Source organism: Boleophthalmus pectinirostris, unplaced genomic scaffold (assembly GCF_026225935.1).
Source record: "Boleophthalmus pectinirostris isolate CB_2022bp ecotype Guang Dong unplaced genomic scaffold, ASM2622593v1 HiC_scaffold_2826, whole genome shotgun sequence".
NCBI classification, from domain to species: Eukaryota; Metazoa; Chordata; class Actinopteri; order Gobiiformes; family Gobiidae; genus Boleophthalmus; species Boleophthalmus pectinirostris.
The window spans coordinates 48,915-62,069 of NW_026571291.1; the positions used below are offsets into that span (position 1 = coordinate 48,915).

The window sequence follows — 13,155 nt, forward strand, 5'->3', positions numbered from 1 at the left end:
TTGTGTATTCAGATTGTGAAAACTCAGCATTATTAATTCATGGCCAGTGTAATAAGATACTGAATGTGATTAAAATCCAATTCAGTCTCTCATACAAACAGCATCTGTCCCTCGCTGCCCATGACTAAAACCTTTAGGACCCCTGGGCAAAAGCGGGGGCTCGTCCTTCCACTTTTACAGCAACAAGATGCCGTGTGTGTGCATGTGGCCAAATGATTTGTCACACTCACAGCACACTTTGGGTGAACAAAAGAATCCCCCTCCCCCCCTCTCTCGGGTAACATCATAAGCATGACAGTCGCTAAGCTGTGATTGGTTGAAAACAGGAGTCGACAGTCATGTGATTGGAGCATAGCCTCAGGGTTTAGTTATCATGAGTCAGCCCCTTTTTGCCAAATGTGCAAGGGAGGGGCACAAAATATCAAATGGTGAAGAAAATGTGATAATGGTGAAAAGATATTTGCACATTTTTTGAACAGAACTTTTATTGAAAAATGTGTGCCTTTAAAGATCACACTAAATATAGACAAGGGAATGCTTTTAATTTTTTTTTACTCAAAAATAGCAGTATAAAGAGGAAATAACTGATCTTAAACTGACTGAACTGAAGCAAAAGTAAACTAGATCCACATCAGAAGTAGAAATTGTGAGCCTATAACCCTAAAGTTGGGGCACTGTGTGAATGAGACAGAATGCAATGATCTGCATTTTATTCGTATTATAGCAATTGTCTAGGCTCAGTAACAAATGAAAACAATTCTCTTGATAGAAAATAAAACAGGCCATTCAACCCAGTGGTAATTCTGGTTCAAATTCACATTTTTTCCCTTTTTTGGAGGGGACCAAAAGACAACATAATTTATTGCATTAAATACACTCCTGACTAGTCAATAAACATTTGTCATCATTTTTGTTGTGTGTTCTTTTGTTGTGGCACTCAACCTGAATAAATGTGCCATTTTAATGTAACCTCAATGCCATAGTAGGAATAATATATTATTGTATGATATCTGCAGTCCACTGCATTCTGTTTTAACTATAGACTTTACAGCGTGACCCATGTATTTTTAATTAATATTTTTTTATTTTTATTTAGAAAGATAAACTTGCAAAAGGCTACTGTGTTAAAAGCGTCTGTAGTAGCGGTGGTGAGGTCCATAGTGCATTGGCATCATTTCCCAGTTGTTATGGTGATGTGGGTAGTGGTGATGTGGATTAGGGTTTTGATGGTGCCGCTGCTGCTGGTTGTTATTGTTCAAAGGGGGCAGTAGGGGGGGCACATAGGGCGCAGGGGGAACCGGAGCTAAGGGTGCAAGGGGGGCATGGGCGTAGCGGCCGCGGGGAGGCACGAACAGAGGAGCCTGCATCGCCTGTGGCTGATTAGGGGCCACCTGGTTGAGCACAGGAACAGGCTCTGGAGGGGGTCCCACACGAGGACGCTTGGCTTCAGCAATGGCTTCTGGAGGGGGGCCAACACGCTTCCCTGAATTTTCTGAAGAGAGAAAATTGTGTATGATATATGGCAGTTATGTTCCCTGCCTGGTCTCAAAAATGGTTTATACAGTTCCTTCCATAATGATTCTCTTGATATTTGTAACTGAAGTGAACACAACGATTGCTTGTTATTAGCAAGTAACACTACAAATTACAACAAAAAATAATGCTGTCAATCTAAGAATTCTGATATTCTTCATGATTTGTTTCCATGGCATAAAAAATGAACCTGAGCACCAACCTGCACTCTTCTTCTTGAGCTCAGCTTCTCCTTCCTTCTGAATCTGCTGAATTATTCGCTCATCGTCTTCCTGCAGACAGAAAAAAACAGATCTACATTTTGCACACTGGACTTTGTAATTACACATTTATGTCTCGACACAGTGTCTCCTGAAGCAAACAATCAGGGTGTTTTTTTTTAAAAGAAGGAAACATCAGCTTTTGCAGAGAGAGTAACACATTTATGGAGAGAGGCAATGTGCAGTATTAATTACATGGGAATTCTAATATCCCAGCAAAGTGCACTACTTTATACAACTCCCAAACACTTGTACACTTCCCTACTTGCACATATAGTAAAGCTAATACAGATAGTGCTCTCAGGAGAAACAAATATTTAGATTTTCTTGGCTGGCCTGCTACTTGTGCTGTGCTGCTGGACTAGTGCCATCTCATTACCAGCATGGGGACTAATTGTAGTTTCTGGTTGCCAGTGATACTGCAGCCAAGCCACTGCGGGTTAGTATGGAGTCAGACAGTCAGGGTCATAGAGGGAGGAGAAAACTGTCTGATGACTCCAGGCTAAAACCATTACACTAAAGCAGATCAATAGAGCAGAGTACCGTGGGGTCTGTCCACAGGGAGCACTTGCGGCAGTGGCGGCAGGGGGCGCCGGGAGAGCGGGCGTGCTGACAGAAGTGGTTGTAACCGTTGATGGGCTCTCGGCACAGGTAACACATGAAGCCGCCACACCGACAAGACATCCTGTTACACCCCTCCGACTTCACCAGGCCTGTCCCACACTTGGTGCACTTCCTCACCCGGGCCGCGGTCATCCTTTCCTCACTGTTGAGTGACATATAAATAACAAACTTGTTTTTAGTTTATAAGGCTTAGCAGAAGGGTCATGCAGCAGAATGGAAAATAAATGCTGTTATATAGTAAATATATTTTGCATTGTATGAGCAAACACTGACCTGTTTCATAAATAAAGGCTTTGTCATCAATAAGTTCAGTTTATTTTCGTTCTTGTTTGCAGCTTGGATTTAAGACCATATCCCAATTCTTTATGTCAGCATTTCTCAAAGTGTGGTATGCACACCACTGACAGTACACAGAGCCCTCTACAGTTTGCTTTAATTCATTTTATCAGACTCCATTGATTTAATTATCTAGAACTACAGTATTCATGGATTAGTGTCATTTTAGACCATTCTTCACCCTAATTTTGATCTAATAAAGACCAGGTATAGATCTGGTGCTACTTGATGGAAAGTCGAACATAATCTTTGGTGGCACTTGGTGTGAAAAGTCTGAGAACCAGTGCTCTGTGTATCATACATTTTGTAGAATTGACAATAAAGCTGACTTGGACTTTCTTTCTGCACAGATGTTCTGCATTGATGCCTATACCAGGCTACTTCCTGAGTCTTTCAGTGCCGGGAAATAAGTTGAGCTGTGAACAGGAACAACAGGAAGTGCTGAGCGATGGCCAGCTGAGCTACAGGAAGCAGCCGTTTCTCCACTTCCTGGTACACTGTCCGGGAAATGGAACTCTTTACCCAGATACACTCTACAGGACATGGGGCGGGAAAAATAAAGCTTAGACTGCATCCTCAAATTATAAAATGTATTCACTGTAAATACTATCTCAGGGGTGAAAGGAGTTTTCACCTTTTCTTTCTGTGATCAACTTTCTTGATATTCTGGATTGTGATTGTGTGAATGTATAATTTCAAGTTCAAATGGTCTCACAAGAGGAAAATAATAAGAGTGAACATAGAACAACATGCTTTGGTCTGGTTACACACTGAAGGCTCCATACAAACACTCATGACTGGTCTTGATGAGTTATGTGGAACATTTCCTTTGCTATGAAACAAGATATCACCTTCCACTGGCATCCCATTGATGGGGTAATACCATCTAGCCCACCATGGTCCTCTCAAGAGAAAACCTTTACAGTTTTAGCCTGACCATTAGCAAGGCATCTAAGACATTCATTACCAACAGCACATACAACTTGGTATGTGATGATGGTGTAATGGAAAAGTTTGTTGGCTTCCAGAAAGTATGGGCAGCAGTGAGTAAGCAAGTGGTTAAAACGTAGGCCCACCAATCCAAAAGTTGTTAGCTGGCGCATTCCAATTAGAAAGTTAGTATGGAGATGCTTCTGGCTCTTTCTGACCCTGGCTCCAATTGACCTACATTAGAATATTGTCACCCCTCTCTCTCAAACTGCTGTGGTAAGCCTCATCATTTTAGTTTCAAAACTTTCATATTAACTAATTTTACATGATTCTGGTGTTTTTATTTGGCTCTTTTGTCCATAACAAAATCCTATTCCTAATACGGAACTTGGCTCTAAATTTACTTCTATAATTGTTGGCATCGTGGGCTTTGTTTGAATGGAGTCGAACGCTACGGGTGATGTAACACTTGCTTAGTCCACCCCTTTATACGCTATGCTTGGGCCAGTGCATAATGTTGTTGGTTCCTTGGGCAAGACCCTTGACTGTGGCGTGTTAGGGAGGGGTGGTAGTCTGACTAGTGTGACTAGTTTAGTAGCTTCTATCAGTCTAGCTCAGGCCAGCTATGACTACAGAAATGGCTTAATGCAATGCTACATAAATCAAATGTACTATTATTCATATTTGGAACTTAGAACATGCAACATTAAGTAAAATTAAGCATTTCTTCTATAAATCTTTATATCTTGGCCAAACCCCACTTTTCCAAATAAATAAACAAATAAAATATATACAAGAAAAAATGTGTGTGAATATTGGACATGGAGACACTTACAAGACCACTCTCATGCGGATCTCATCCTGCTCCAGCACCTGCTCACACGTCTTCCCTATGTGCTCCTTCCACTGCACGTTGCACTTCCGACAGCTCTCCTACACACACACACATCAGACACATTCAGCTTGGATTAATTTCGTTTTGCCACTGACCTAACCCTTCGCAACACTATGGGCCATTTCCCAGCCAATTCCCTAGCACTGTATCTGCTCTATATGCCACTGCTGCTGCCACTGCAGACAGAGGTGTGGCTCTCAGAGTGTGTGTGTGTGTGTATGTGTGCTCGCTGACGACTGTCCGGTTGCTTAGAAACAGCCCAACTCCATCCTTCTTGTGTCGTGTCAGCCTTTAAGACGTGGAGCTAGAAAGAACCATCAGAGCAGACTGGCATGCACACAAACCCTTAGCACCCGGCCCTTCAGCTAAGTGGGATGGTATTAATATTTTAATCACTAAGGTAATATTGAATAGTCTGACAGGACAGGAACCCCGAGAATGTTATTCGACATGGAGATTAAAAAGAAGCTGTTCTTTGTAAATATTTCACAACATTTTTGTGCTTGCAATAAACAAGGTTAGCTAGAGGTTATAGAATTCTGGTATTCTAAATAAGAATGACCTCATATAGTCTAGTCATGGGTTTAGCTTCCTGTTCTGTGGTTTCATTTTGACAACAGTTAATCATTCAAAATATTTAATATTTACAATTGTTAATTGCTGTGGCAATTATCTCAACTTTTTATAATGAAACTCATGGACTGACTGTGGAAAGCAGACAACACTACAAATTCAAATTCAAGCCTTATGATTTTTTTTTAAATAGGAGCATTATTAATTTTAGAGTATAATAAATTAACTTTTGTGTTGCAGATTTAGGGAAAAAAACCACCCAAAACCTCAATTGTCAGTAAAAAGCAGATCACAAACGCTAGGAGCACGTGAAAGTGTCAGCATCGTGGTGAAAGATGGCCTCCTAGTGGTGACACATAAACCAGAAAGAAGAAAAAGCTGCTGAAGGCGGTGAGCTGACTGGCTTGGCTGTGTCTACAACCTGTCATACAAAAGCAGGCTCTCTGTAAAACTGAGAGTGCACCTGTGCTCTTATAGTGAGGCTATAAATATCACATGACATCACTCGACCCTTGCACTTATGGGCGTGTCCTCTTTGCACTTTTGACAGTCATCAGTAAACTGTCACATGGCTTTATATAGACAAAGTTACAAATTTTGACATGTGTTCCGCTCCTCTTCGCACGGCTTCTTTCATTCATACCACGCCACTCCTCCTGGTAGCATCTTCCCCATTTTGAATGCAGTACCCTCTCTAGTGTCTGCAGCAGTTCCTTATAAGGTAGTGCAGAAAGCTTGCATTGCACTGATTGGGGGGCAGTGGTTTTGGGTAGGGAGGTGGTCTTGAAGGTATAGGGGTGACCTCCAAGATGATATTCAACATTGGGGTAATGTTAAAAACATTACAGGGTCCAGTATGACCTACATTTAGGTACACTTGATGGAGTAATCACACGCAGGCCTGTTCTTCTCTTCACCACATGTGGAATACATTAGAGTGATGTGTAGGTCAGACGGAGCCAGGGGAGAGAGACGAGGAAAAGTGGGTCAAGCGCAATCTGGACCACATTTGAAACAGAAAAGGAAGAGGGCCTAACCAGTAGGAAACCAGTTCAAGGGGAGAACAGCATACAGACGGCCAGTCAGGGAGCAGCGAGGATTCAAAGGGGCTGGCCCAAGGAAGTGTGTCAGTTACATAATGAAGCCCCTCCCTCGTGGCACTGTACAGCAACAGTGTGCAGCTGGAGTTGGGATGTAGAAAACAGCAGCAGGGACATATACCAGGGGCCTTAAACAAATACTGCCTCTGACCTAATACTGAATTTTAATTAATAAGCATATTATTTTGGCTCTTATAATTTGCTTAATATACAATTTTTATACATATAAAATCATATATAAGTCATATATAATATATTATATATAGTGTATATAACATAAAACCAACAGAAGGAGTCTATATACAGGCACTACTCTCGATGTACAGCAATTATGTAATTCGCCTTCTTAAATTTTTTGAGTGAGTACATCGTGTAATGTAATACAGATGTGCTGTGCAGAGCCACACTAGAGTGGATACTGAAGACCTTTGGCACCATCTATGGACCATTATAAAGAATGGCAGCCAGAATAAGTTTGAAGACACATGCCAACACATAAAATAAATAAAAGTTCTTTCTCTCTCGTTAAGTGTTCACTATTTTTTTAAGTGGTAAAGTGTACAGTACAGTCTATACTGAATTGAATGTTTTTCTCCATAAATAAATACAATGTAGATTTTAACTGAAATAAATACAGATTTTATGTTCAGCACTGTCAGAACACTTTCTCTTTGTCCCGTTTTAGATGCAATGGTAAGTTTAGGTACAGTAAGAGCGGTACAATGGGAAAATAAAAAAAATTGAGTATTGTGAAGGCAAGATTTTGGAAAAAATACAATAAGTTGATTTAAGACAGGAAACCATGTTTAAATGCCTCCCCAACATTCCTCAGTCAGAGGGAGGAGAGCAGGGAATATTCCAGACAAACAGGGCTTGACACCTCAACACACGGCACCTTCTTATCATCCTCCTTAAATGTGGGGATCAATCTTTCACCCTCAAAGAATTTAAACAATGTCTGCCAATTTATGATGTAGTTCACTCAGCAGTGAAAGGGTGTTATAGAATTACAGACTGCAGGAGACTGGGTTCAGAATCTCTAAGCTACATTCTTTAGAATGTAGCTTAGAGGGGTATAGTGTTAAAAGAAATGTAGAGCTCACTGACCTTACGGCAGCGGGGGTTGGGACAGCTAAACCGGGAGATGCCTTTGTCCAACAAGGCTGGAAATTTGCAAAATGGACACCTAAAAAAGTCAAAGCAATTGGAGTTTAAACAACCAGTTAAGCAGCTAGCAACAACAATATTATTCATTAATTAATCTGAGCTACTTCTATGGGTACAGATAATCCAGGATGGGATACGCACACAAGTTGAGAACACGAAAGAATTGAACTAGTGACCTTCAGGATTTGAAGGTGACCTCTCACAGTCATACCCCAGAGCCACTTTTAAAACACTTGTAACAATACACAAGACCAAAATAGAACCCCACTGCCTGTGCACCTGTCCTTAGAAGGCCGCACGTACCTGACCAGTTCATCTGCGCACGTTGCAGCGACAGCCTCCTCTGCCTGTCTCTCGTAGTATTTACACAATACGTTCTCAGGCAACACCTTATTCAGCTCACACACCGGAAATGAACATGGGCAGTTTGCACTCAAGCAACTCAGCTCCGACTGAAAACATACATTAAAACACAGTCAAGCCAAAATCTTCTGACTGAAATCTTCTTCCTTAGATGTGAATGTAAAGATTTAAAATGGTGGTTTTTAAACCTCACGCTCTTCCTCGGGGTCACATAGACCCAAAGAAACTTTTTTTTTTCTTCCCGCTCTCTTGGGACGGGTCAATCAGACCCAAAAATCAGGCGAGAAAATAAATTTTGGGGCATGAGGGCTAGGGATGGTACACAATCTCGTGCCACAAGATCTCGCAAGACAAATTTGCCATAAGATTGTGGATACATGAGGAAAATTATCTTGTGATATTTTTGTTTACATCTGGACTGGACATAAAAGGTCAGGTGTTGGTGAAAAACTAACGGAAACTGATTTGAAAAAAGTATATATACAATCTCAAAAAATCTGAATATCATGAAAAAGTTCAATATTTTTGTCAATTAATTCAGAAAGTCATCCATTATAGAGACTCAAGACACATAGAGTGAAGCTTTCAATCTTCACTCTTTTTCATGACGTTCACATTTTTTGAGATGATCTGTAAATCTGGAATAATGTTAACATCTTTGACCCAATCTTGTGTCTCGTCTTGTGGAAATTGTGTCTTCTCCCACCACTAGTGGTTTCCATTTAAGCACAGTATAATCTCAACCTTTCAGTATTGTTAGTCAATGTGACAAATGTAAAAAAATATTTGACGAGGGTGAGGTGCAAGGGTTTATTATTACCTTTCCAGAGCCAAAAACGGCCTCCTGAGCATATTTCACCAGACACTCTTGACAGAACAGATGCCCATCTGAACACTGGGTCATCTTCTCAAAGGCAAAGTCCCCATAACAGCAACCACACTCAATCAGTTGGCCATCCTACAAGGTTAACAAAAAATACATTATGGTAACTTAATATACATCTTGTGACATACGTGTTATGCCATCAGAAGCAGGTCAGGAAGTTTCAAAGAGCCATACCTTTTTATATTCATCCTCATTGACTTGCAGGGCTAACAGGAAGTCCTCATGCTGAAGACAGAACAGGCAGGGTATTCATTTATTATTAAGAACATTTTATTCAAGGACATTGCACTTCTGTAGCTTTTCACACTGATTTTGAAAATAGTTTCATATATTTTTACTATTGCAGTTTCAAAGAGTGTTTACCTCTGCCCATTCCTTTGCTTTCTGTTGATAGAAGGAGAGCTCTTTTTGCACAGAAGGCTCTAGGTTACTGTACGTTCTGCAAAACCGCCGATCATGTTCCAGGAAGTACATTCTCTTTTCGAGTTTAACTGAACCTGAAGGTAAAGACGGATAACAGATAAATCAATTCTAAGAGGAAAAAAATCATATTAATTTGTATTTTTTAAATGAATGCTTACCATGTTCAAAATGAAAATCAATGTAGCAGCGTTCGCTGGACGTTCTGCTCCGTCGCCTTTTCCCTGAGGGGTCGCCTGAGCTCTGCCACTTCTTTAGAGCTTCCCATAAGGCCTATCGATCACATGTTTAGATTACACATTTACAATAATGAAACATAATAAAACAAGGGGAGTTCTACAAAAATGTATTGTGTTAGAGAAGTACCTTGCGTGTGATTGCATAGTGTCCCTTCAAGGCATTGAGAGCCCATTTGATGTCTTGACAGCTGAGCATCCGGAAATCTGCCATGAGCAAATCAGCAGCTTGCATTATCGCTCCATGCCCCACAACAGCCAGTTTAGAGTAGTCAAACAGGTCTTCTGTCTCCTAGGAGGAAACTTAGTGTTAATCTTTCTGGGACAAATAACAAATCAATAACAGTTTTAAGCTCCAATAAAGGAAAATGAAGGCTTTAAGATATATGTATGTATATTGTATGTGACAATGCATGTGCCCCTATATATAATATATAGGGGCACATACCTCAGACTGGGTGTCTTCGGGCTCCAGGAGGATACTGGAGGCTGCAGCAATCTCTCTTTGAGGATACTGTGGGTTCTCCAACAGCAGATTACAAATACTAAAACAAAAAAGGGTTATAGTAATAACACATCAATAAATAAAAGACTTTCATAATGGATAATAGTTGGGGAAATGTACGAGCCATTCAATAACATGGCCTGATATGAATTCTAGATACTTACACATTCAAGTCTTTCACATTATTCTTTTGGATCAGTTCTGCTACATAGGCTTCCTGAACATCAGGAAATAGATCCAACTGGAGCAAACAAAAAGCGAGGTCACATATAAGAACAAACAGCAGCTCTGGGTGGTCATAGTGTGCTGAGCACTCACCACTTTTGCGACCATGTCTCTGATGTCAGACTGTTGTTCCACTCGTGGTGCAGACGGACCAGGCCGTGCGTCCTCTATCCTAGGAACATCTTCCACCACTGCAGGCACCACCCCTAGGTCTGGGGCAGGTGCAGGTCTGTCTGGGTATGGGGCTGGCTGCTGGGCAACAGGAGCTTGGGTAGGATTGTGGGCTTCATGGTTTTGTTGATTTGGTAAAGGGTTGGCAGGTCCTGGCTGAGGATGGGCCAGGCTCCCAAGGACAATTCTGTGGCTAGCTTGTGGAGGCCCGAGTCTCTCAGGGGCAGCAGCTATGAGCACTGGAGGGGCTGTGACCTGTATGACCTGTGTGGCATTAGGGGTCTGGAGTGGTGCTTGGAGTAGTGCATGGGCGGGGGCTTGGGCAAGTATCTGGGGCTCGATCTGAATGAGATTACCATTTGTTTTGAACACCTGGGCCCTGACCTGGATGTGGGGCTGTGTAAAGAGAGTAGATGCTTGTAAGCTAGGCTGCTGTGGAAGCACAAGAAGCTTTACGGTCTTTACCTGTGCATGGTTGGCCTGGGGTGTGGAGATTTGACTGGGCTGTACCTGCCTGGATGTACCGGGTTGTGGTTGTGCAGATGAAGTGCTGGCCTGAGGATTGTCTTGTGTTACATCACCTGTTCCAGTATTTACCTGTGTCCTTGCAGAAGTATTGGGCACTGTGCTTGCCAATGCACAAGACTGGCGAGAGGCACTGGAGGTACTAGCTTGGGGCTCGTGCTTTATTTGTGCTGAAGTCCCGACCCGAGAGAGTCCAGATGTACTCGGTCGGTCATCAAGTGTTCCTGATGGGGTGGCCTTAGCCTGGACGTTTGTTGAGGTTTGTGTAGAAGAATCTACAGGTTTCAGTGAGTTTGTGTGAAGGGTAGGGTGAGGCAAAGTGGTTGAGGGGCCAGGCTGAGGCTGAGGCCGTCCATGCCCCGACTTACCAGACTCTGGGGCTGCTTCTGCTTGTGGGATGGCCTGGCTCACTATAGAAGTGGCCTTGCTGTCTCTAGAGGTAGAGGCGGTAGATGAGGACGAAGATGGTTTATTTGGAGCTTCCCTTTGCTCTTTATGTTCAGTTGATTCTTGATTTGAATTGAATGAAACCACACTCCATTTTGCAGCTGGACGAATCACTTGTTTGCGAGCTGGAGTATTAGACTGTAAATAAGGAGATAAACAAGCGGGTGGACAAGGTCAAAGAAGCAATTTCAGTGGTGTGACAGTGTGTTTTCTTGTCTCTAGTCTAATAAAAATGTTATAATAATAATAATACATCAGTTTTATATAGCGCCTTTCTGGACGCTCAAAGATGCTTTACAGAGCATTATTCATTCACTCCATACCCGGTGGTGGTAAGCTCCTACTATAGCCACAGCTGCCCTGGGGCAGACTGACAGAAGCGAGGCTGTCACTGTGCGCCATCAGCCCCTCTGACCACCACCAACACTCATGCACACACCATTTTCATACTAGGCAATGTGGGTGCAGTGCCTTGCCTAAGACATAATGACCCACTGTGGCACCTGATTTTCCCAGCAGTCTCCCATCTAAGTACTAACCAAGCCTGGCCTTGCTTAGCTTCTGAGATCTAACGGGATTAGGCTTTGACAAGCTGGTATGTTCACAATAATGTTAAATATCGTCCATAATTTTACAAAGTATTATATTTTCCTATTCCATATTATACTGAGTATTGGATCACCTGTGGCTATATTATTAATAAAAAAAAAAAAAAAAAACTCAATTTACCCCCAGTAATGTGACATCATCATCATCAGGAACGTAAACAGGACTAGAAGGTACCAAAGTCACAGGCTCTTCATCTGAATCATCAGAAATGGTGATCAGCTCCCTCTGCTGCTGCCGCCGTCGTGAACCTATTACAAGAAACTATCATAATCGTGGCATTCAAGGGAGATACCAGGGATATGTTGAAAGTGAAAGTATTTCAGGAGTCCAACCTTGGCTGCGGTGGATGTTGAAACTTCTGAGATGAATGACATCATCATCACTGCCCGCATCTGCCATGGTGAGACACTACGCAGCAGCCCAGTCACAGACTCAACCACACCATCTACTCCACACAAACACACAAGCAATTCACTGCTACAACTGTTCTAGTTCAAAGGATAAACCTAGTATACATATATTATTATTTTATTATTATTATAATTCTTAAAGGTTTTTCCTTTAATATGGGACTTACATGAAACAAAACTAAAATCTTAACGTTAAAACGATCACGCACCTACCGAAAATGCAAATTATATTATATTACATTGTATTATAAGAATAAATAGTGGAGTTATATGAAAAGTAGAAAACCATGTTGACGTCTTTAAAAAAAGTTGCCAAGCCTTTTCTTCGTTCAAGAGCAAAACCAATCAATCAAACTTGGCAGCAAGCTCGACAAGACGGAAAACAGTTTGAAAAAAACTACGATTGTTGATAAAATACCCATATACAGTACTGACAGGGGTTTTTAGACTTAGTACAGGGTCTAAAGGAAAGAATCAGAGGCATTTCCGTGCCCTAATCGTTACAGGGAAGAGAACACACTTTAAGGGCTACTGGAAATTAGCTTCGCAGGCTAGCCTGCTGGGAGGCAGTTAGCTTCCTTGAGTAAAGATTTACCCTGATATCGCACAATGGAAACATAGCAGAGATACATGTTTGGATTTATAAAAGTATGTGAACATGCAAATGTGTAAAATACCACAGCATTGTCCCGGAGATCCAGTGAAAACCGCCCTCTTGGTGGAGAGACATGCAGAGAACATCGGGGAAAAAAACTGCCAAAACAAGCAGAGCGACGTCACACGTACACGCACACAGCGACACTGCTGATTTGTGGGAGTTGTAGTAAAGGACCTAAACATTATTGGAAACAAACAACAAACACACAAACAAATATATGTACGTAACCGTAATGAATATTGCAGTCAATGTTAGAAATTCGGAATAAACAGAACACAAATA

The 13,155-nt window shown here is 41.7% G+C and overlaps 1 protein-coding gene across 1 annotated transcript; it reads right to left on the reverse strand.

Moving 5' to 3' along the window:
- Positions 1–459: 459 nt before the first annotated feature.
- Positions 460–13,033, reverse strand: rnf216 (ring finger protein 216). The gene is made up of 17 exons (XM_020927232.2): positions 12,893–13,033; positions 12,138–12,250; positions 11,926–12,053; positions 10,147–11,334; positions 9,993–10,069; positions 9,772–9,868; positions 9,454–9,615; positions 9,249–9,360; positions 9,031–9,164; positions 8,842–8,892; positions 8,602–8,739; positions 7,722–7,870; positions 7,359–7,437; positions 4,519–4,616; positions 2,337–2,559; positions 1,736–1,805; positions 460–1,492 (listed from the first exon to the last, which is right to left on the reverse strand). The coding sequence occupies exons 2-17, from the start codon at positions 12,202–12,204 to the stop codon at positions 1,125–1,127; spliced, it is 3,141 nt and encodes a 1,046-aa protein (XP_020782891.1). The 5' UTR covers positions 12,205–12,250; positions 12,893–13,033; the 3' UTR covers positions 460–1,124.
- Positions 13,034–13,155: the final 122 nt, after the last annotated feature.